Below are 22,996 nucleotides of genomic sequence, written 5' to 3' on the forward strand. Positions count from 1 at the left end.
CCCAAAGAGACCACTGAGGAGGTCCCATCCAAGGTCAGTGGGAGGGAGTCTACAGCCTCTGACGGCCTGACCCTCTTCCCTGAAAATTAAAAACCCAGGCCAGGGAGCTGCTAACAGCTAGAGTGTTTAACTTATTGCTGTGTCCTCTCTCCTGAGGCATTTTATTATCAACGATCGCTTCCAAGTGGAAGCTACTTCTCTTAAGAGATTCTCAAAGGATTCAGGCGTCTCAGGAGTGCTTGGCCCCCGAGGTTCACTTGCCGCACAGGGAAGCTTAGTTTGGGCGAACACTCAGGGGGCAAGGGTTATGGATGTGAGGAAAGCGGGACAATCAGAGACAGGTCCTCCGGCCCGAGTGCTCCGAACGCCCACCCCGGGCCTGGCCTCGGGGACGGGCCCTCCCTGCCTGGTTTCCGGGAAGAGTCCGGGAGGGAGAGGATCCCTGCCCGCGGCGGCACCGACCCTGGGGGCTTCCTGCGTTTCCCGCACGCGGACGGGGAGGGAGGGGCGAGGGTTATCCGGTCCCGTCACCGCTCCGAACCCGGAGGAGCCGCCGGAGGAGCTCCCGCTAGGCCCCCGAAGGGCGTCGCGCCCCTGACCCCCAGGCCACAGGTGAGGCGGTCAAGTCCGGAGCGCAGCCAGGCGGGGGCGCGCCGGGACCCCACGGGCCGGAACCGCGGCACACGCCGCTCCCGGAGGCTCCGGCTCTGCAATTTGAACCGAGGAGGCCGGGCGGCCCGGCCGCGGTTCGCAGCGGCCATTGGCTGCGGCGGCGCGGTGACATCAGCGCGGGGGGGCGCGGGCGGAGCCCGGGAGGGGAGTGTCCGAGCGGCTCCCAGCCCCGAGCCCGAGAGCCAGAGGCAAACCGATGCCGAGCGGACATGGGCCGCCAGCCCCGGCGCCTAGCCGAGCCCACGGAGCGGAGCGCGCAGCTGCGCCGGCTCGGCGCTCTCGTCTCTGGGGACCCAGGTAGGCGACGGGTCCTCCCCCCACCCCGCCTTTGGCCGCGACAGCCCCCCGGCGCCCTGCGGGGCCTGGGTGGGCTCGGTGTGGGGACCTCGATTCCCCCACCACCACCAAGGGGGCGGAGGGGATTGAAAAAGGCGCTATAGGGGCGGCGGGGCCGGGAGCGGGGCCGGGTGTCCCCATTCCTGCGCCCGCCCCCGGGTGGCCAGGCTGGGGCCCGGGGCCACGCACCGGTGTCCGAGCAGATCCGGGCTGGGGAGGAGGGGGTGGCGGTCGATTTCCCCTCCCCAGACTGGGCTTAGCCGGTCGGATCCGGGCGCTGATCCGGGGGTGGGGACGGGGAACCACCCGGCTTTGAACGGTTCACCCCTTCGCCCGGGTGGGTGACGCTGGGGCGGGAGCACAGCCTTCGGCGGCGCGCGGTGCCCCCGAGAGGGGGGCGTGTGTGCAGAGTTCTCCGTGAATCAGAACCCGATCGCTCGCGCGTAGTGGTAGAGGCGTGCACACTCGCCCTGGTACACTCGCTGCAGCACACGCCGCCCCGTGTCACCGCGCCGCGCGGAGAGGGGTGACGAGCCGCCCGGCAGGGAACGGCCGAGCGAACAAACCCTCCTCCCGCCCCACACCCTCCCTCCCCGGCTCGCCCCGCCCCGCCCCGCGCGCCCGCCTCCTCGGGAGACCGGGAGGCCGAGGCTGGGGGGGCGGCCGCGGCGCCGATAGGCCGGGTGGGGCAGCTTCCGAGCCCGGCCGGTGGCAGCGCGCGGGACCCGGCCGAGCGCTCCGGGCCTGGCCTCGAGCCGGGAGCGGCGGGTTAATGATTTAATCACCCGCTCGGAGCGGTGGAGCGCGATCGGCCGTCTGTAGCTCCGCCCCCTCCCCGGAGCGCCCTCCGTCCCGGGGGCACAAAACTGCCCCCCACCAGCCCCGGGCGCGTCCCGGGTGAGCCGCTCTGCGCGCCGGGCCGCCGCCGGTGAGTGTCCCGGCCGCCGGGGGAGCTGGGCGGGAATCGGAGAGGGGACTGGCGGGCTTCCCGAGGGAGGACGGGCCGGGGCGTGTGTGTGTCTGTGTGTGTGAGAGTGTGAGTGTGTCTGGGGGAGGGGTGCTCTCGGCTAACTCAAACCAGATTCCTCGTTTCCCGACGCGACGCCGTAGCCTGCGCCTGGGAAGTTTTCTTTTTCTCCCCGGGAGAACGAAGGGGAAATACAATGCTTTCTCTTTTCTTGTCACGCTTGCGATCTGACAGGCTCCCACGGCCCTGGGCTGCGTCCCCGGTGCCTGTTCTCTGCCCCTTTAGCTGAGCAGTTGAACGGCGGACAAGGGTCCCTGAGCTCTGTGAAGCTCCCTGCTCCTCTTCTGGGGAGGTTAGGTGCCGGTGGTGGTGGTGGTGGGGAGGGGTATCTCCCTCTTCCTGACCGCCCCCTCCAGCGACCATCTGGACCAGAGCGAGCTCCGCCATCCAGCGCGCGTAAACAATGAGGGGCCCGGTTACAGGAGGGCCTCCAGCAACGCAACTTCTTTGCGCAGTCTGGGTCTCTAATAACTCCCTACTCCCTCCGCCCCTTTCCAAGGCCGACGTGGAGGAGGGGACCCCCCGGCAGGACGGACTGAATTTTAAGAGAACAAAGAACAGGGCACAAAGGAAGGGGGAAGCTGAGCTGTGGGTTTCCCCCAGAGAAGGGGAGTTTGCTGGACCAGGCCTGGGCTTAGCCAAGCCTCTAGGTGGCCCCAGGGCTCCAGAGGCAGTAATGGGACACCCGCTGAGGACTTGGAACAAGAGAGGCTCCCTCTCTGGGGGGTAGCCAGGACCCTGTGTGAATCTGGGGGCAGGGTGGTGCCTGTGGATGCCAGCTTTCATCAGCTGCCCTGTGCAAGGTGCCCGTGTGACCGACTGATTGCTGTGGTTTATCTCCTCTGAACTTGGACTTTGCCCCTCCACTCCCTGGGGACAGCTGCTCCTTCCCATAAATGGGGGTTCGGTGAACCTTGGGAGACCCCCGGGCAGTTTCTCCTGGTCTTCCCAGGGATCCTGGGGACACTGCAGGGACTGGGAGGGGGTCGATGTGATGAGATGAGCCTGGGGTTTCGGGTCTCCGCCGGCCGCTCTGCCGTCTCCCTGAGTTCCTGGAGCTCCAGCTCACGGGTGACCATGTGCTCGTGAGATGCTCCCTAGCTCAGACCTCGACTTCGAGGATTCTTCCCGTCTTTTTCTGGAATGTCCACCTTTCTCTTGACTTCTCTTCCATTTCCCTCTCATTTCTCTCTCCCCTCCCCAAACCGCCCCCTCCCCCCCAACTCACCGATGCTCACCCCAATCCCATGTAGGGACACACCCAACCGACTTTGTTCCTGTTGCCTCATGAAACCCAACAGTCCAGCCCTCACAGGACTGGAGACCGGGGAGCCCCAGGCCCCCGGTTGTCTGAGAAGTGGAGGGGGGATTGGGTGGATGTTGAACCCCGGAGAAGGACCCTAGACCCTTCTTTACCCTCAGGAGCTTTCGATAGGACCTCTGGTTGGCTCTGCTCGGGGCTCCTCGCCGCCTCCGCCTTTGGAACGGCTGATTGATTTCTGCAGCCAGGACAGGCTGTGCCCAGGTGTGGCAGGCAAGGTGCCTGCAGCAGGCCGCCCTCCGCCCTCTCGCCTGCCCCCTCTCCTCCGAGCAGGAAGGTGGGACCAAGCTGGGACCAGAGGCCTCAGAGGCCAGACTTGCTCTCAGGCAGTGACTCCAGTCTCCAGTGGCTGGAGCTTCCACAGGCTCAGAGGATCCTGTCCCTGTGGGGGGAGGGAGGAGCCCGTCCCTTGGAGGAACAGGATCTGGGTTGATGCCAGAGATATGCTTGGGGGCGGAGGGAGAGGAGTTGAGCAATCTGGCCCTGGAAGCTGCGAGAGCCTCTCCTGACCTATGTGCTGGAGGCCTTTCCACAACCTTGGGGAAGGGAACCGAGCTCTGAACCCACGGGCAGGGCGTCCTCAAGGCCAGCACCTCTGGGGACTCGGGGAGGGTGGGATCCTGTTGGGAGGGACTCGTGTGGCGACTGGACGTGACCCTTTGCTCACAGGGCGCCGAGAAGGAAGTTGAACCCTGAAGGATCCGGCATTCCCACTCACTGAGTCCCTGAAACTCTATTTTAAAATACAAGGAGCCTTGGGCTTCCTTCCAGGAACTCTATCAGAGTCTCTCCCCAGGCACTACCAGCTTGCAGCTCGGGGCTGCACTGATGTCTAGACCCCCCTCCCCACCCCTTTCCAGGAGCAGGGGCTCTGGTGGCCTCCACTCAGCCTCCCAAGCTCGAAAGGGTCTCCTTTTCGGGTCAGGTGAGCCCTGTTTGGGGTTACCTAGCCCGTAAGAAACCGCGGGCATTTCCCCCTCGTTCCTTCATCCCCAGGGGTTGAGGGCATCTGAGGGCGTAGCTGGGACAAGAAGGATCCCTGGGGCTGACCTCAGGGACAGCATCTCTTGCTCAGCCAGGCCGCTCTGACCACCATCTCCTCCCCTGGCCAGCAGGGTGGCAGACGATGTCTGCCAGGGCAGCCTCCCTGGGAGCATCTCAGGGTTCTTATACCTGCATCCAGGCAGTTCCTGGAGTAACGGGACTTGGTCTGCAGACCCCAGCTTCAGATCCGTGACAGTGAAGCCGGGCTCTGTGTTCAGGTGTCTGCTCCCCGCCCCTCCTTCCTCTCTGCACTCAGATGTCCACTCCCTGCAGCCCTTCTCCGTTCCTCAGAACGTTGTCCTTGGCCCACTGAGACATCAAGAGGAGCCCCTGTGTTCCCCCTGCCCTTGGGGTTGAAGTCCCAGTCAGATGGTGGGAATGGAGAGCCGGAGAGGGCACAGAAGAACCCTCCAGGGCTGGCAGTACCGTCTGTGGACACCTCTGATGAGGATCCGGTGGGGAGTTAATCATGTTGATAAGCAACCATTATTTGTTTCTGGTAGCTGGTCCCCCCATTTTCTAAGTTCACTGACCTACATCTTAGGGAGGAACGGGAGGGCCTTATCCCCTGTATTGAACTGAAATCAGAAAGAACTGAAGTCCCACTGAGAAAAGCCAGGCTCCTCTGCCTGTTTCCTTAAAGGTTAAAAGGTGAAGAAGAGAGAAGGGAAGGCAGATGGGGAAAGAGACCAAGTCTAGGGGCTGCGTGATCCCACTCCTGGTCTGGACCAGGCAGTCCACAGATGGGCTTGGAAGCTCCAAGGATACCCCCTGCCCACAACAATTCATCCTGGGGCCCCCAGGGACTTTGAAAGGGGTCAGGCCTGGGAGCCTTTTGGATCAGGGAGTCCTCGGGTGCTACTGAAGGTGTGTGTCCTCTTTGAGCTTGGGGAGTGACTGTTGGCACAAAGTTCCAGGGAATGCTGGAATTCTACCTTTCAAGGTGTAGAGATGGGGCACCTGCTGAAAAAGAACACGTTATAGCATCATTTTCACAGCAGACAGGGAAGCGTGCTCACCCCTTATGTGTCCTCGTGTAAGGGCTTTACCTGTGTTAGCTTATTTCACCTTCACAGTAGTGCTAGGAAGTACGTGGTATTATCTGTCGCTTTATAAACTAATAAGGACACTGAGGCACAAGTACCTTGCCCAGCGTGGCCGAGCCAGCTGGTCACTGGGGAGTCTGGCTCCAGGGTCCCCCAGGCTGCACGCTCCATCCCGCAGAGTCAAGGTGGAAGTTCACCAGCCTGCTCTAGAGCCGGACCTGATCCGCCTGGCTCCCTCTGGAGACTCAGGGTGTCCTTTGACGCACCACTCCTCAGCTCAGCACTCTGCTCTTAGGAGAAGCCAAGTGAAACCAAACAAGATCAGGCCGATCTGATTGCAAGCCCAGCCGTTTCCTTCTGGGGCCCGGGCAGGAGTGGGGAGCATGGGGCCCCCCGCAGGCACTCCGTTTCCTGCCCTCCTCCAGCTTCTTCCCTCTGTGATGGGAGCTGGGTGGCTGGGGAAACACACAGGGACACCCACACACCCCGACTCCCACCCCCACCCCTCCAGGACGAGGCCCGTGAACTGGTGAAGTTGCCGATTGCCCTCAAGCCACTGGCTCCTCTCGGCTTGGCTCCAGAGCTGCCGCTTCCTGTCACCCCCGGGTCAGGGCTCACTCCTTTCCCTCCGGAGCAGCTGTGACTCCTGGTTAGTGATGGGGCAGGGCCTTTCTCCCTCCATGCCAAGCCTTCCCTGCTGGCCCTCCTGCTCTCCTTCCTCTGGCCTGAAGCATAGGCTTCTGGGATGAAGAGGGAGCAGGGTGGAGAGAGAATGGCCCATCCCTAGCCCAGGAGGAGCGTGGTTGCCCAACTCCATGGACTTCCTGGGGTGGGGGGTGACTGTGGTCTCTATGTTGCGGGATTTGTCTTGTCCTTTCCCTGGAGTGGTGGGAAATGAGGAGCCTGGACTTGCAATATTTTAACCTGAAATTCTGTGCAAAGTGGTTTCCTGGCTCATGCGTCCATAACTTTCGTCAGATTTGAGTCCAGCACCCCCAGCAATGCTTACGGCACTCCCCTGATACACCTCATGGTCAAGTCGGAAAAGCCCAGGGTTCAGAATCGGGCAGACTGGGACAGCTTTGTGCTTAGCAGCTGTGTGACTCAGGGGAGGCATTTAACTCACAGCCTCAGTTTTCTCATCTGCAAGATGGAAATGATGCCGATAACTCCATGGGATTGTTGGGAAGCATACTTAGGGTCTTTCAAATGCTAAGGACGGTGTTCTTATTTGCCCCTCCAAAAGGGAAGCTTAAACAAGATAAAGGGAAGCTTAAACAAGGTATAGTGATGTCCATTTTCTTTCTCATGCTTTCTCCATGACCTGCGGTCCAAGGGGCACGTAGCCACCTGAAGTCCACGATAGCATCTAAGGTATCATTTCCTATTCTTTAAGCCAGACTGGACATTGTAGTTTTCGGCAATCAAAGGGTAAGTTAATTATCCAAACTGCAGTGTGTTTTCCCTCAGCCTGAGTGACTGGCATTGTTTTCCTAAAACTGTAAGAACTATAAATTCTCTAAGATGGTTAAGAATATCTTTATGAATCCAGTGGTGAGTATCACAATTAACGGAAATACCTCTAAAACAGTATCATCAATAGGAACATAATGCCAGGCACGTAAAGAAATTTTATGGTTCCCAGTAGCTACATTTTAAAAACTACAGACTGATGAAACCCGTTTTTATTTTGCTTTAATTTTTTGGCTGTGCTGTCCCGCACACGGGGCCCCGGTTTCCCAACCAGGGACAGAATTCACGTGCCTGCACTGGAAGCTCAGCGTCTTAACCACTGGACCGTCAGGGAAGTGCCCTGGTGAAATCGATTTTAATGTTATATTTAAGCCAGCATGTTCAAAATACTGTCATTTCACCATGTAATCATAAAAAATATTAACAAGATATTTTACATTTTTTTTATACAAGGTCTTCAAAGTCCATTGTGTTTCTTACGTGTATTGTTTAGTCGCTAAGTTGTATCTGACTCTTTTGCAACGCCATGGACTGTAGCCCGCCAGGCTCCTCTGTCCACGGGATTTCCCAGGCAGTAATGGATATGGAGCGGGTAGCTGTTTCCTTCTCCAATATTTTACACCTGTAGCACATGTGAGTTGGGATGCTAAATTTCATAAATACCCCCTCCGAATTGGGATTTACAGTTGAAAAAGTAGATTCACACACTCGAGGTGTTTTAAACATACTTAGGCTTTCCAATAACTGAATCAGGCGTCAGTTTTTCATTTAAAATCATTAAAATGGAAGAAGATTTAAAAACTCAGTTCCTTGGTGGCACTCGCCGCATTTCAAGCACTCGACAGCCTGATGTGAGTGGGCTACTGTGCTGGATGACTTGTGTTTAGGATCGCGCTGTAAATGCCAGGAACCGGGCGCCTCCTTGTCAGTAGTAGAAGTCAACATTATGTTGGCAATTGTAGCAAATTTAACAAGATAAGAATGAGGAATGGAGGAGGCAGAATTATTATTAGTTGCAGATGCTGGGTTGGTCTACTTGCAAAGCTCAAAAGATTTAATCATATGGTTGATTAGGGTGTGTAAAGACAGTACAAGCTTAGTAGGGTAGACATTAAATAGATATAAATTTTAAAATTGCAGCTTTCCCATATACCAGTTACCACCAGTCAGAAGATACAGCTACGTGAAAGGGGCTGGGTATAAAACCCGTTCACAATGAAAGACCATAAAATAAATCAGAGCAAACACGACAAGACGTGTGTCAGACTTGTAGGAAGACAACCCACAGAATTTAATGGAGAATGTCTAAAAGACTTGAATAAATGGATATGAAGACATGATGTTGTGATAACATCAACTCTCCCCAAATTAATTTATTGTTTGCTTTCAATCCCAATGTAATTCCATCAGGATTTCTTTTGGAACTTAATAAAATGTGTCTCAAGTCCTTCGGGAAGACTTAACTGCATTAGAAAAGCCAAGAAGTTTTCAGGGAAAAAAGTTAAAGTAGGGAGATGATCCTACTGACTACTCAAAACATATTTTACAGAGTTGATAGTATAGACCTGGTTTCGGAATAAACAGAGACCAATAAGCAGGATGTGAAGAACTGACTCATTTGAAAAGACCCTGATGCTGGGAAAGATTGAAGGTAGGAGGAGAAGGGAACAACAGAGGATGAGATGGTTAGATGATGTCACCGACTCCATGGGCATGAGTTTGAGCAAGCTCTGGGAGTTGGTGATGGACAGGGAGGCCTGGTGTGCTGCAGTCCATGGGGTCTCAAAGAGTCAGTCATGACTGTGCAACTGAACTGAACTAAAGAAGCAGGAAAGGAAGTCCAGAGAAAGGGTGGGTGGGTGGTATCTATATATATATCTATATATATCTGATGAAGGTAGCCTCTGATCCTTTACTCATAATTTATACCAGTTTTATACAGAATCAGTGACTAACTTGGTTATATTTTAATTTTTTATCTATTTTTAAATGACCCGCAGTTTCGAGCCACAGACATCTTTGTGTTTCCTTTACTAGTATTTTTATCTCCATGAGTAATTTTTCATTGTTACATTACCTGGTAGTTTTAGAAGTGAATATTTTCATAAAACTTGGGAGTGGGGAGGGTCTTTTGCTTCGTGGTTTTAGAGCCAGAAATTATAAAACAGATTTAAGTATTTAAAAACTAATAAGCACTCCATGGAAAAGAAAACAACAAAATCACCACATTGTAGACAAGCATATGATACACTTGCAGAAATATTTGCAAAATATAGTCAACATTCTTAAGAGCCTTAAGATTTAAAGTCATACAAATCCATTGGAAAAGATAAAGGACCGCCCCCTCCCCCACCCCCAAAATGGGTAAACTGGCTTCCACAAGCAATTCATTAGAGAAATATTTTCTAAAATGCCCTCCCTATTTGGTAATGGGAAAAATGAAAATGCAAATTACAAGTTTGCAAAGGTGGTGGTGACGGTGGTTTTTTGTTGTTCTCAACTAAGGACACCATGATGCCTGGCATTGGGCAGCGTCATCCTCTATGTTGGTGAAACTGTAACTTGGTAAAAACCTTCTGGAGAACAAGTTAGCAAGCGAAACAAAAGTAATTTTACTCACTTATCGGTGTGTATCCTCCGGAAATGGACCTGGGCAGACTTAGCTGGAAGGCTGCTATTTACAGGGTTGGAAAGAAACTGAAACATCAGTGGCCTGATGTAAAATAGGCTATTAGGACTTAATCTAGAATAATGTAGCGATATTTATGAACATGTAACCATTTTCACTCAAATGCGAGCAGTGGTTGGCTTTATTCATCCCTCTATGGTGGAAAGTGCTGCTTGTATTTTGAAAAAAGGGGGGGGAGGGGCAGAGAAACACGTCTAAATTAGCATTATCCCAGAGAAGTAGCATGCAAATCTCGTATGTAATTTACGGTTTAAATAGATGCATTTGAAAAAGTAAAAAGAGGTGAAACGACCGTTTTCTTTAACTCAGTATATTCCAAATATTATCCTTTTCTAATATGATATCATTTGACAATATTTTAAAATATTATCATTTGAAAAGATTAATTCTAACATGCAATCCCTGTGGGAAATTAGCAAAGTCGCACTCTCTTTTTTGAAGTCCAGTGTCTATTTTACCCTTTAGCACAGGTCAACTTGGACATTTCAACCTGGACTCCATTTGGGGTGCACATTCCAAGCGCCCCAGGGCCACTGGGCTGGGGGCTGTGGGCCCACGCGTTATGTAGTAACGCCTGGAGAGGCGGCAGAGGGTGGGGTCCTTAAGGTCTATGCTCCATCCAGGCCAGTGTCCTGATCACCTGGAGCCAGTTCATCCCCCTCCCCAGTGGTACTCCTCTCCGCCTCCCCCAGCCCCCAGGGATGCCTGGAGAGTGGGCGGTGGCTGCTGGATGCTGCGGAAAGCTTGTAGTGAAATTGGGCCTTTGTTCACTTTCCCTTCCTTCCAGGAAGAATCTATCTGCCAGAGGATGTTTATCTCCAGGAAACGGGACTTGTGGCTCCCTTGGGCCAATGAACCCAAGGTCTAGATTGACTCGGAGAGGCAGGGAGGGTGGAGCCAGCGCCAGGCACCCAGTCTGGGAGGTTTTAGGGGAGGGATGGGGTCCAGGGGCTGGTCTTCCTTTCTGGCAACCGGGAACCACCAAGAAACACAAGCTGGAGATTGGAATAGGGGCAGGCATGAGAAACACTTGAAGTGGGGCTTCGTGCTGGGCCCACGCTTGACTCTGCTGGGCGAGTCCTGGCTTTTGCTTCAGGGGGGTCCTCCCCACCTCCCAGGGAGGGTCCTCAGAGCAGGAAGCAGGGATGAGATCTGGAGTAAGAGGGGCCGCCCATTTGAACCATCCCTGGGAGCAGATGCCTGATGGGGGTGTCTGTCAAGTGAGTCTCAGTCTCCAGGTCTTAGATAAACAGCCTGCCTGCCTAATCCCACCCTATCACCATCTCTGTCCGTGAGCACGTTCTCAACTGTGGACTTCTGAGTCATCCAGGGGGTTGTGTCCCCAAGGTCTGCCAGAAACGGGCTCAAAGCACCATTTAGTAGCTGAGAGAGAGAGAGAGCATGAGGGCATTCACTCCATCCGAGCCTCGGTTTCTCTTTTCTGTACAATGGGGGCGATCCTGACACCCTGCGCGCAGGGCCAGGGACCCAGGTTTAATGATGCCGCCACACAATGCCTGGCACGTGGCAGGCACCCGATGTATGGGAACTGCTGACAGCATGCCTATGTCTGCATTGCTGGTGGTCAGCCAGTGGCTGGGGCCCCGTGTCCTCGTGTGACCCCGCCTCTCCGCATTCCCTGGGCTCTCTGGTAGCCATCAGGAGACCCGAGCTGGGGCTGTGGAAGCAGCAGAGACCAAGCCGTCACCTGCCCAGGGTACCACTGGCGGATGGCCGCTGTGGGAGGCTGGGCTCCAGCTCAGGGCTTCCGTGTCACTGGAAATTGGCCAGTCTCCGGGGTGGGAGTGGAGATTGTCATTTCTGAATTGCTAGTTGTTGGAAAGCAGGTTCTTGGGGGCAGGGGGTGGGTCCTAAGCTCCCTATTTCCCCTGCCACCGGGTTTTATAGGTTGCCCACTTTGTCCTCCCAGGCAGCTTAAAACGAGGACATGATAAACTTGTGATAAACTCTGTCCTTCTGGGGGAGGTGCGGATTTAGCAGAAGGGAGAGAGAGAGAGAGAGAGAGGACAGACATCAACAGGAGATTTTTTGATCCTTTGATTTGAGAGTATGTGGCCTGAGCCCCACGCCCTTGCCCTTCCCCTCCCAGCCCCCACCCAGCGCCTTGTATGGGCTGCAGCTGCCGGAGCCTGAGAATCTGATAGTTTAAAGCTGGTTTGGAAATTAAAATTTTTTCCTTAAGCCTTTGATGCTTTGGGATTTTTACTATTATTATTATCAAAACAGCACTGCCACATTAAAGGAAACTTTTTTTTTTTACAAAAGCCCATTTTCCTCTCCAGCCTGACATCACTCCTTGATTTCTCCGCCTGCCCTTTTGCCTTTCTTCGAGGATGTGTATGTGTGTGTCGTTTGTGATCACTGCGTGTAAACAAGTCTAAGTTCTGCCTTTTTCTCCTGCTCGAGGTTGTTTGATGATCAGTTTCCCACATCCTGCGTGGTCGTCATAGACCCCGCTTCTTGTGCTTGCAGGATAATCTGTTGAGTTAACGTGTCCTTGTTTTCTCAACCATTTTCTTGTTGCTGGGTGTTAGGCTGTTTCCAGTCTCTTGATATTATGAATGAGGCATCAGTGGCTATCTGTGTTGCAGACTTTTTTCTGCTCTGAAGTAGTTCCAGAGGGTGGGTTTCCCACTATGGTGGCTCCTGGATCCTTCTCAGTTTAAAGTTAAGTGTTTCAAGAACCTGCCGTAATGGCCGATGCCCCAAGACCATCCCATCCTGGGGTCGTTTTGTCCCTCCCTGCCGGGTGGCATCTAGTACCCGCTGCTCAGTGGGAGGGAAGTCCTCCCCTTCCCCTTTTCTGGCTCAGTGCCGCCAAGATGGTAACAGACTCGAGAAGGTCTAGCCCCATGCCTGGCAGTGAGTCAAAAGCCTGTGTTATCTGCGAGGACCTATAGAGACTGGGAGATGGGGGCCTGGGCGTCAGTATGCCCTGGGCCCCCCACCAGCTCTGTGGCCTTGGGCACGTGCTCTTCTCCAGCCCAATAGCCCGTCAAGGCCACTGGATGGGATAATCTCTGGGCTGTCCTTCACTTCTCAGTCTTGGGAATCTCTGAAGTTGAGGGCATTGTGGATGGCTCTGTGGGCGTCATGTGGCATTGTGGGTACCACCCTGCAGCACCACCCCCAGGGGCGCATACAAAATCCACTGAGGGGCTTCCCTGGTGGTCCAGCAGTTAAGACTCAGTGCTGGGGGTGTGGGTTCAATTTCCTGGTTGGACAACGAAGATCCCACGTGCTATGTGGCATGGGCAAAATATTTTTTTTTGTAATTAAAAAAATAAAAATTCTACCGAGATGTGGGAAGAAAAACACCAGAACTACTATGTTGTATTTTGGCCTTTTTTTTTTTTTTTAAGGAAAACTAAAACCTATTAAGTGATGCATGGATTGACAACAGCCTCATATATAACCTATAAAATATATATCTATGTGTGCGTGTGTATACAGATTACAGGCTCCATGCTTTAATGTGCCGAGATCCCCACACTCTGGGTCATGCATCACTATTTTAGTGATTGGAGCCGGGCTGTGGGAATAAAGCCTTGGCTTCCATCCATGACCCCAGGGCAAATCTCTTAATTTAGTCTCTTCATCTCCAAGAGCATGGTCGCTCCACAGATACACAAGTGGTACAGAAGTTATAATAGTGATATTTCATGCTTCCATCCTGGGCTCTTTTTTTTTTTTTTTCCTTCCCTTAATTTAATTGCAGCCGTTCAGGCTCAGATTATTTTAAGACAGGGCTTCTCAACACCCTGGTGCCAACAGCAGACTTTCAAATAGAGAGGGCTGGTGGCAGTGTTAGTGAAGGGACAAAAGCTTCCAGATACACTCAAGGCAGCGAGAGCGACCCCACGGCCCTGCCGAAGTCCCTCCTGCTCTGCGTAGCAACGGGCATCAAAGCTCCCGAAGTCTCCTCTGTTCCCTCTGCCGCCGGCCGGCTGTTGGAATAAAGCAGTCTTCCGCTTTCTCTGGGGCTCCTTATCTTCTCAGGATAAGGCGGATGAGCACTCCAGAAAGCGACAGAGCCTCGGGACGCCCGTGGCCCTCCTGGCGCCCGCGTTTCTTGCACAATCTCCTGCATCGTGTTCTTCCAGCTGTTGGATGTTCCAGTCACCCCCGCCCCTGCCCCATTCTGCAAATTCAGCTTCTTCCCGGTGACAGCGTTGGTTGCACCCCCGAGCGAAAGGTCCCTGGCCTACCAGGCGAGACCCCCTCTGCTGGGCTCCAGCTCCGCTCGGAGCCTATCCTGCAGTCTGTCCTCCGTCTCCTCCCCCATCGGGATGCTCAGGCCCTGGGGTCTCCACCTGCAAAACCGGCCCTGGATGTGTCCTAACCCTAGCACACCCCGCCCCGTCCAGCTCCTTCATCACACCCTCATCCTGGCCCCTGTCCATCTCCGTAACCATAGCCTTGTCCTAGCGCACATCCTCTTTGCCCTGAATTCCTGCTTCCCCTCCTCTCTGCCTGAAAAAGCTTCTGGTATCCAGCCCAAGGCACAACCAAGCTTGAATGCCCTTGCTTGGGGATGGCCTGGGTGGTTAGAAGTGGACATGCTGGAGGGGGCGGGTGGCTGTGGCCGTGGGCGTGGAAGTCTGAGTCTGAGTCCTCCGTGTACCGGGTGAGCTTACAGGCCAGCTGCACAGTGGGAGGCCTGTCCGGCTGCCCCGGAGGAGCTCAGGCCCGTCGGGGAGCCGCTGGGCTAGTGACGAGGGGGGGCAGTGCCCTCTGGACAGCCTGTCAGGGAGGGTGTGGTCAGAGTTGATCCAACCAGGGGCCTGGCCTGGCCTCGCAAGGAGGGCTCCTCGCCCTGCCGTGGAGGAATGCTCTGTGCTCAGTGGGCCAAGAGGAGCGGAATCGGATTCCAGAGGAGGCGAGGGCGTCAGGGAGAGATGCAAGATGCTGTTGTCTTCCCTTGCTCCGCCAGGAAAGCGGGATGTGGCTTCCGGGGTGGGGGGGGCGGCGGGGGTGTCCCGCCCAGGGTGTGCCGTGGGGAGTGGCTGCCTATTTTAGCCACTTCCCCTGAGCTGAGTCACAGGGCTCAGCAGAGCCCCCTCCTGAAGCCACGGCGCCCTGGGGCACAGGCCCCTTCTGGGTGGCACTCAGCATCGCCCCCCAAACTGGTGCAGGCCACCTGCTTGTTCTTATCCTCAGAGTTTCACCTCTTCACCCCCAGGTTGCTCCCTGTTCAGAGCTTAGGCTGACAGTGTCATGAGGGTGCTGTAAGACCAGAGATTTGAAACAGCCTGGTGAGCGGACTCTGACTAGCCCTGGAGCTGCAGCCGTAGGGCTCCAGGGCTGCAGGGTCCCGTGGGCCCCCCTTGCTGGGCAGGGCACCCAGTGAGTGACTCCACCTAGGCCCCCGCTCTCAGGACGTGGGGCATTCTCATGCTGGAGGTCGGAGATGGCTTGGTTTCTCACCAGCCACAAAGCCTCGTCCCCACCCCCAGGGAGCGAGACCACGGGTGGCAGATAAGCGCTGGCCAGACCTGCCTGGGTTTCCTGGGGTGCGGGGCTGTGCAGGGGCCTAGGGATCTCCCTGCCAGCGCCTCGAGCCCTGACCTCTAGCTCTCCCCTTGAGAATGTCCCGGGAGAGGGTGATAGGATGGTGGGGACCCTCCTGTCCTGGAGCCATGATGGCTGGGGCCCCTGGTCCCCGCAGGTGACCACGGGGATCCGCACCATCCTGGCTGAGTCCTGGGCAGCGGGGCCTGCGGTTTCCTTTCCGTTCTAACAAGCACTTGAGCTCAGGGAAACCGCAGCGCCTGACGTTGCTCCCTGGGCCTGGGGATTCCTGCCATTAGCTTGAGACCCTTACGCAATTCTGGAGGTTCCTGTCACAGATCCCACAGCTCTGATCCTTTTCGTTTCCTCCCCTGTTCCTCCCTCCCTCTTTTTTTTTTTTCCTGCCTGAGCAGGCATACACGCTCTCACTCCAGGACTGGGATTCTCAACCCAGGTGCTCCCCCTGCCCGCCCCACCCCCTGCCCGCGTAGGACACCTGGCCCATGTGGAGCGTCTTTACTTGCCCCAGTCACAGCTGGGGAAGGGGTGCTGCTGGCATTGGGCAGGGAGCGGCCAGGGATGTGGCCAGAGGGCCTACAGGAAGCGGGATGAGCCCCCACCACCAAGGACTCAAAGCTCCAGGTGTCAGCAGGGTCAGCATCACTCTTCAGCCAGCAGTCGGGGGGAGGGAGTTGGAAATGGTCCCTAATCGGAAGCGCTACCCACCAAAGGCCAGAAAGAGGGCTGGCGTGGAGCAGAGAGAGCCCTGGAGCAGGAGATCGGCTTCCAGCCCAGCTCTGCCCTTTGGCACATAAATCTGGATACGTCCCTTCGCTTCAGTGAGCCTGTTTTCTCATGCAGAAAATGAAGGAGTTGTGCTGAGAGCCGAGGCTTCTGTGACCAGAGGGAGGAGCTGAGCTGCAGGCAGGTTGAGGACACGGACGCTCACCTTCCATTCTTGCCTCACTGCCCTGATGGCAGCAGAAGCCTGGGGGGTCCTCCAGTATCCAGAGTGCCTTAGAGACCTGATTTGATTTCCTTCGATGCGAATAGTTCTGAAGCTGACACACTCCATTCTCCTCTTGGTTAGCCAAAGAGTTTTCCCTAAAGTTGGCCTGAGACCCCATGGCTGCCCCCAAGGGTCACATACGGTGACTCTCTGCTGGAGCAATGTGGAAGGGATGGCCCTGAGGCCGGTACTTTGCATGTGTGTCTAGTGTAGGCAGCAGCAGACTATGGCCCAGATCTGGCCCACCACTTGTGTTTATAAATAAAGTTTTATTGGGACACAGCCATGCCCAATTGTTTACATACAGCCTACTGCTGCTTTCCTACCACTGCAAAGACAGATTTGAGTAGCTGAGACCAAGACCATAACTGCCGTAAAGCTGAAAATCTTTGCTGTCTGGACCTTCATGGAAAACACTTGTCGAAACCTGGTTTAGTGGCTCCGCGTCTGATAGTTTAGAGATCAGATCCCAGGGTATAGGGAGGGGTGAGGTTAGGGGTGGAGGAAGTGAATTTTCCTAAGGGTCTGGTGAGGAGGAGGTCATCTCAAGGCCTTTCAGAGACGTCCTCCCCTGACTCTGCCAGCCCGCCTCCCCGGGGTGGCAGGTGAGCCCCGGTGCCTGGCTCCTGCTGCCTGCCGGCCCCGGAGAACTTTGCTTGCTGGAGTGACGAGTGCTGAGACTGCCTGGGGGCGGGGAAGCACGTGCTGGCAGGGGAACCATCAGGCTGGGCGTCCACAGCAGGACAAGGAACAAGGAAGGAGCACGTGGGGGTGGGGAGTGGGAGGGCGTGGAAACATCAGGCCCGGAGCCCCAGAGCTGTAGGCTGAGGTGACACTGTCCTTGGGCTCGGGAAGGCAGAAAGGCAGCAGCCCAGAGACTGGGGTGGGAGGTGGCATTTCAACAGGTGTTTGGAGACCGACTGTGCCAAGAACCGCCGGACAGGCTTCAGTGGAGACGGGCCTGTTGCAACCCTCCGGAAGCTCATGGTCTGGTGGGGAGATGACAGTCCAGCCAGCAGCTGGAGAACGACATAGCCAGTACCCGCTGGGGCCAGGGACATCCACAGTGCTGGGGTTGTGGGACCAGGAGGCCGGGGGGGTTCTCACTGGGTTAAAGCAGGTTTCCTGGGAAGAAGTGACATCTCAGCTGAGCCCTGAGGATGCTGGGTGAGCCTGGGGACTGGTGTTCCAGCAGGGACCATGTGTGTCCAGTTCGGAGTCCAGGAGACAGAAACTCAGGGCCAGGGTAGACCGCAGGGGTCACAGAGAGGCAAGGAGGGAGGCAGGGACCGGGCGCCAGACAGGGGGCTCTGTGCTGGGGAGTCCTGGGTGGGTTCTGTTTTAGCCAGAAGGTGAAGGATCGGGGAAGGGGAAGCAGGGCCAGGTGGGATGTGGCAGCTAGCCTGGGGCAGCATCAGGAGTGAGGTGTCCTGTGGGGTGTCCTGGGTTGCCCCTGGCAACCTGCTCTGCTCAGCCCTGGGTTTAGCCTTTGGGGCTGGTTTGGCTTCAGTGTGGGACTTCACCTTGGTCCTTGCCGGGAGTCACATGGCTGGTAGTACAAGCTTTGAGAGGCTCTCCTAGGGTCCCAGAGGATGTTCTCTGGTTCAGGTTAAACATCCTGGGGGCTGGGGGTGTCTGCAGTTGTCTCGTCCCTACCGCCCTGTGCGCCCCTAATGATTAAAGAAACGGCATTTCCCAGTCTTGGACTCTGAGAGGCGGGCAGAGGGTGGACCCTTGGCAGAGCTCAGGGCCCCATGGAGGAGGTGCGGCAGGCGGGGTCCTCACTACTGGGACACCCAGCAAGGACCTGAGGGCTGGGGAGCTGGTTCCGTGGATCCCTGCGGCCCCACCCTCATTCTGATTCAGAGAGTGAGCAGGCCGCCCAGGTCCCTGGAGGTGTCAGCCGCGCCTCCCTGGGGCCTGTCCTGTCCTACCCCTTCTCTTAGGACAGTGACTCAGGCTGAGGTGTCCACTAACTTCACAGGGATTGAGGTCAGCCAGCTGGAAGAACTTACAGCCTGTCTCCAGACCGGTTGTTTGCAGGAGTCAAGCCCCTCCCTAGTCTGCCGCCTGCCCCTTGCACCTCCCCCGCTAGCTGGCGGCACCCTGGTGGGGTGGGGGAGGCAGGGTGTAGGGGAGACGCGGTCCTTTAGAGGGCAGGGCGGCTCTCTCTCAAGGGTCAGGGCAGTCGTGTCAGTGGCTACCTGAACTCCAAAGAGCGCTGGCTTAGCCCCAGAGCCTGTGCAGGAGGGAGCCGGCAGGATTCTGAAATTGATCACTAGCTTATTTCACATTGCCTCACTTGGGTGGGAGAGAGGAGGTGTAAATGGCAGCCCCTGGGCCGGATGGGCTCTGGTGCTGGGCGGACGGCTGGGTTAACACTTGCCCTGCTGTAATCTTCTTGCAGCCCTGTGATCGCCTCCTCATCGCCCCTTCCAGCCGCCGGACTTCACCTGTGACTGCCGATCCACCTCTGACCCGCCGATCCACCTCTGACCCCCCGATCCACCTCCGCCGGACTTCACCTCCGACCCCCGATCCACCTCCGCCGGACTTCACCTCCGACCCCCGATCCACCTCCGCCGGACTTCACCTCCGACCCCCGATCCACCTCCGCCGGACTTCACCTCCGACCCCCGATCCACCTCCGCCGGACTTCACCTCTGACCCCCGATCCACCTCCGCCGGACTTCACCTCTGACCCCCGATCCACCTCCGCCGGACTTCACCTCTGACCCCCGATCCACCTCCGCCGGACTTCACCTCTGACCCCCGATCCACCTCCGCCGGACTTCACCTCTGACCTCCGATCCACCTCCGCCGGACTTCATCTCTGACCCCTGATCCACCTCCGCCGGACTTCACCTCTGACCCCCCCGATCCACCTCCACCGGACTTCACCTCTGACCCCCGATCCACCTCTGTCTAACTTCACCTCTGACTCCTGATCCACCTCGGAACCCCTGATCCATCTCCACCGGACTTCACCTCTGACCCCTGATCCACCTCCGCCGGACTTCACCTCTGACCCCTCGATCCACCTCCGCCAGACTTCACCTCTGACCCCCGATCCACCTCTGCCGGACTTAAGCTCTGACCCCCACCCACCTCCGCCGGACTCCACCTGTGACCCCCGATCCGCCTGCTGCCTTGGGGGGCCCCTCCGTCCTCCACCCCAGCAAGATGCCCATCCTCAAGCAGTTGGTGTCCAGCTCGATGCACTCCAAGCGCCGCTCGCGGGTGGACCTCACGGCCGAGATGATCAGCGCCCCGTTGGGCGACTTCCGCCACACTATGCACGTGGGCCGGGCGGGGGACGCCTTCGGGGACACCTCCTTCCTCAACAGCAAGGCCGGGGAGCTGGACGGCGAGTCTGTGGACGAGCAGGCCCCGTCCTCCTCGTCCTCCAAGCGCAGCCTCCTGTCCCGCAAGTTCCGGGCCAGCAAGCGGTCCCAGTCGGTGACCCGGGGCGACAGGGAGCAGCGGGACGTGCTGGGCTCCCTGCGGGACTCAGCCCTCTTCGTCAAGAACGCCATGTCCCTGCCGCAGCTGAATGAGAAGGAGGCCGCGGAGAAGGGCTCCAGCAAGCTGCCCAAGAGCCTGTCGTCCAGCCCCGTGAAGAAGGCCAGCGCGGAGGGCAGCCTGGAAGAGGCAGCGCCTCGGCGAAACGGGGCCGCCGGCCCGCACTCCCCAGACCCCCTCCTGGAGGAGCAGGCCTTCGGGGACCTGACGGATCTGCCCGTGGTGCCCAAGGCCAGCTTCGGGCTGAAGCACGCCGAGTCCATCATGTCCTTCCACATCGACCTGGGGCCCTCCATGCTGGGCGACGTGCTGAGCGTCATGGACAAGGGGGGCGAGTGGGAGCCGGAGGACGGCGGTTACCATGGCGACGGGGACCCAGCCGGCAGCCCGGCCCCCGCCCCCAGAGCGGCCCGGCAGGAAGGCGAGGGGGGCCCGGACGCGCCCTCCCGCGCCCTGCAGGATGAGGGCTGGGCAGCGGCCGCCCCCAGCCCCGGCTCGGCCCGCAGTGCGGGCAGCCACACCACGCGGGACAGCAGCTCACTGTCCAGCTGCACGTCCGGCGTCCTGGAGGAGCGCAGCCCCGCCTTCCGGGGGGCGGACCGCGCCCCAGCCACTCTCCCTGCACAGCCGCCCGACCCCGAGTTCTCCTTTATGGACGAGGAGGAGGAGGACGAGATCCGGGTGTGAGGCGAGCTGGAGGTGGGGGGCTCTGGGCGTGGTCCCCTCCCTGCCCCCAGCCACGCAGAGGCAGCCAAGGCCTTGACCCTGAGCCTCATGGATGAGGGGCACTGTGGAGCCTGGGGGCCCAGGAGGACTTGCAGCTGGCTTGGGTGCCTGACTGTTGTTTTTTTTTTTTTTTGCACACCCTGCCCTGCCCCAGAGCTCCTAGGATGGGGCTGCGTGCTTGCAGCAGGCATCAGCTCTCCCGACCCTAAGACCTCCAGCAGATGCTCACTGGCAACCCGAGTCCCTGCCACGTGCGGCGATAACAGGGCAGCCGGGGTCGCCAGGACTGAGGACACCTGACTGTGACCGGCAGCGGCCATCAGAATAAATGCTTGTGCCAGGTCGCCTGCACGGGGAACCCCTCGGAGGCAAAGCGGACCTAACGTGTACACTAAACGCGACCCCTTCCGGGGACGAGAACAGGATGCAGAACGGAAGGCTCCAGGCGGCTTGAATTTTCAATCAAGACGGGCCTTTCAGGATGACACTAGGCTAGGCCGCAGCCCTAGCTCTCTCCCTCTGGGTCTGTTGGTTCTTGTGTTTAAATCTTTCTAGAGCAATACCTGGAGCGGTGTTGTAGACCCGCCACCCGGGAGGAAGACGAATCCTTTTACAAAGACCTTTATACTAAGTGCTTCCAAACTTTATTTAGAGCTGTATGGGGTGGGAGGGGGTGGTCTGTGTGTGTCTGTCTTTGACCCCCCTCCCCCATAGCTATTAACAACTGGGCAGGCAGCCAGTGTAGAAAATTTCTGGAAAATGATTATTAAAAAGGCTGTCATTCCTACGGGGGCAGGGTATAAAACCTTTCTTTGAATTGGGTTGTTCCTTTCCCCTCCCCCAACCCGGACTGACGACTTCCCCTTCCTCTCTCAGGCCTCTGTCCAGGAACCCCCTTCCCCACCTCTGAGTCAACAGCCCAGAGAGCAGAGTGTTGCCAGAGTTAGCAACAAAACAAAACAACAGAGTGCTGAGTTAAATTAGAATCTCAGGCATACAGAGGATACTGTTTTAGTGGAAGTATGCCCCCTGCCTTATTTGGCACATACTTAGACTAAAAAGTTAGTGTTTTTCATTCTGAAATTCGGATTTCCCTGTGTGCTTGAGTTGAGCTTGGGTGTGAGCTCCCAGAGTTCAAGCTGACTCACCTCCCCACGTGCCCTTGGAGCCAAGGGAGGGTGGGGGCAGACAAAAGCAGCACGGGATCCAGCCAGGGCGGAGCAGATGCGCACTCAGACTGTAGCTTAGTTTTTGAATCGGGAGCCCCCTGGTTTCCAGTCCTGCAGCCCCCCGCCCCCCCCCCCCCACCAGCTGCCCTTGAAACCCATCTAGACAGTGGTCAGTTCCAGATTCTAAACTGTATATTTTTTTTCCATGAAAATGTTAAAAGAGCAAGGAAACATGAAAATAAAAGGCTCTACGGCATGCCTGGTGTTCTGTCTCTGCTTTTGGAGTTGGGGTTATTTCAGGATGTGGGGGAAGGTAGATGGGCAGGAGGGTGCAGATGGGGGGACCTGTGGCTGCCCGAGCCCCCCTCGGGGACCTGAGGTGGCTTCTCTCTCTGTCTCGGGGGTCTGCCCCTCACGGTTCTCCAGCTTCTGGAAGGACACGGCCTTGTGTGCCCCCCTGCCCAGGCAGGCCCTTGGGGGCTCTGGGATTTGGTGTCCGAGCTGCCACTTACCTGCTGGGGTCCCCGGGCACTTAGTTTGTGTCTCGTTCTCCTTGTCTACTAAATGGGAATCCTGCTGCTCTCAGGGCTTCCCTGGGGACTCAGACGGTGAAGAATCTGCTTGCAATGCGGAGACCTGGGTTCGATCCCTGGGTCGGGAAGATCCCATGGAAGAGGGCATGGCAACCCACTCCAGTATTCTGGCCTGGAGAAGCTCCGTGGACAGAGGAGCCCGGTGGGCTACAGTCCATGGGGTCACAAAGAGTTCGACACGACTGAGCAACTGAGCCATGGTGTTTACTGCAGTGTTTCTAAACCCAGGGAGGTGCCTGACCGGCGTGGGGGCTGTCAGCACCAGGACACACAAGTCAACTCAGGAAAGAGGCCACCCCGCCTTTCCTCCCTTTCCCCATCTGACCTGGCGGATCACCTTACAGAGGTGTGGTCTCCTTCCAGTCTCCTGGCCTGGGAGGCAGACTCTGGTGTCCCCGTTTTATAGAAGAGACGTGCTCCAGAGGCCACGGGGCCACCTTCTCCAAAGTCACCAAGTGGCAGAGTCAACAGGACTGATTGGAAACCCTTTCCACACTCAGAGGCACCTCGAAGCTTGATGACGGGGAAGTGAGGCTGGGGTGGGGAAGCCCCGAGTGGGACCCCGGGAGCCCGGTGATCAGCTCCCTCCTCACCCCTTCCCCTCTGCCTGGGTGCATCCCTAGGGTGCAACTGGCAGCCTGGGTGGGGCTGTCTCTGCCCCCTCCAATGCCCTCCTCTCCACCTGGGGGCCCCGGCGTGGCTGAGATCTGAGGTCGGGAAAGCCTGCCCCTGTCCCGGGAGAAATTTGGGCACGTACTCATCGTCCTCCTGGGGAGCAATTAGAAGCGTAATTAAACTGTCGCCAAGTCCCTCTGTCCCTAGACTGGCTCATTAGAG

General features: G+C 57.1%; 1 protein-coding gene across 5 annotated transcripts; it reads left to right on the plus strand.

The window, feature by feature from the left end:
* The first annotated feature begins 846 nt into the window (after window positions 1–846).
* CDC42EP4 (CDC42 effector protein 4) lies at window positions 847–21,822 on the plus strand. Of its 5 annotated transcripts, XM_061144964.1 has the most exons (3): window positions 1,693–1,936; window positions 6,783–6,820; window positions 18,557–21,822. In XM_061144964.1, the coding sequence occupies exon 3, from the start codon at window positions 19,333–19,335 to the stop codon at window positions 20,356–20,358; it is 1,026 nt and encodes a 341-aa protein (XP_061000947.1). In that variant the 5' UTR covers window positions 1,693–1,936; window positions 6,783–6,820; window positions 18,557–19,332; the 3' UTR covers window positions 20,359–21,822. The 5 variants fall into 5 exon arrangements, with proteins under 5 accessions (XP_061000946.1, XP_061000947.1, XP_061000945.1 ...); XM_061144963.1 differs by lacking the exons at window positions 1,693–1,936; window positions 6,783–6,820 and adding an exon at window positions 847–969; XM_061144962.1 differs by lacking the exon at window positions 6,783–6,820.
* Window positions 21,823–22,996: the final 1,174 nt, after the last annotated feature.

This window comes from Dama dama, chromosome 5 (assembly GCF_033118175.1).
Source record: "Dama dama isolate Ldn47 chromosome 5, ASM3311817v1, whole genome shotgun sequence".
Taxonomy (NCBI): domain Eukaryota; kingdom Metazoa; phylum Chordata; class Mammalia; order Artiodactyla; family Cervidae; genus Dama; species Dama dama.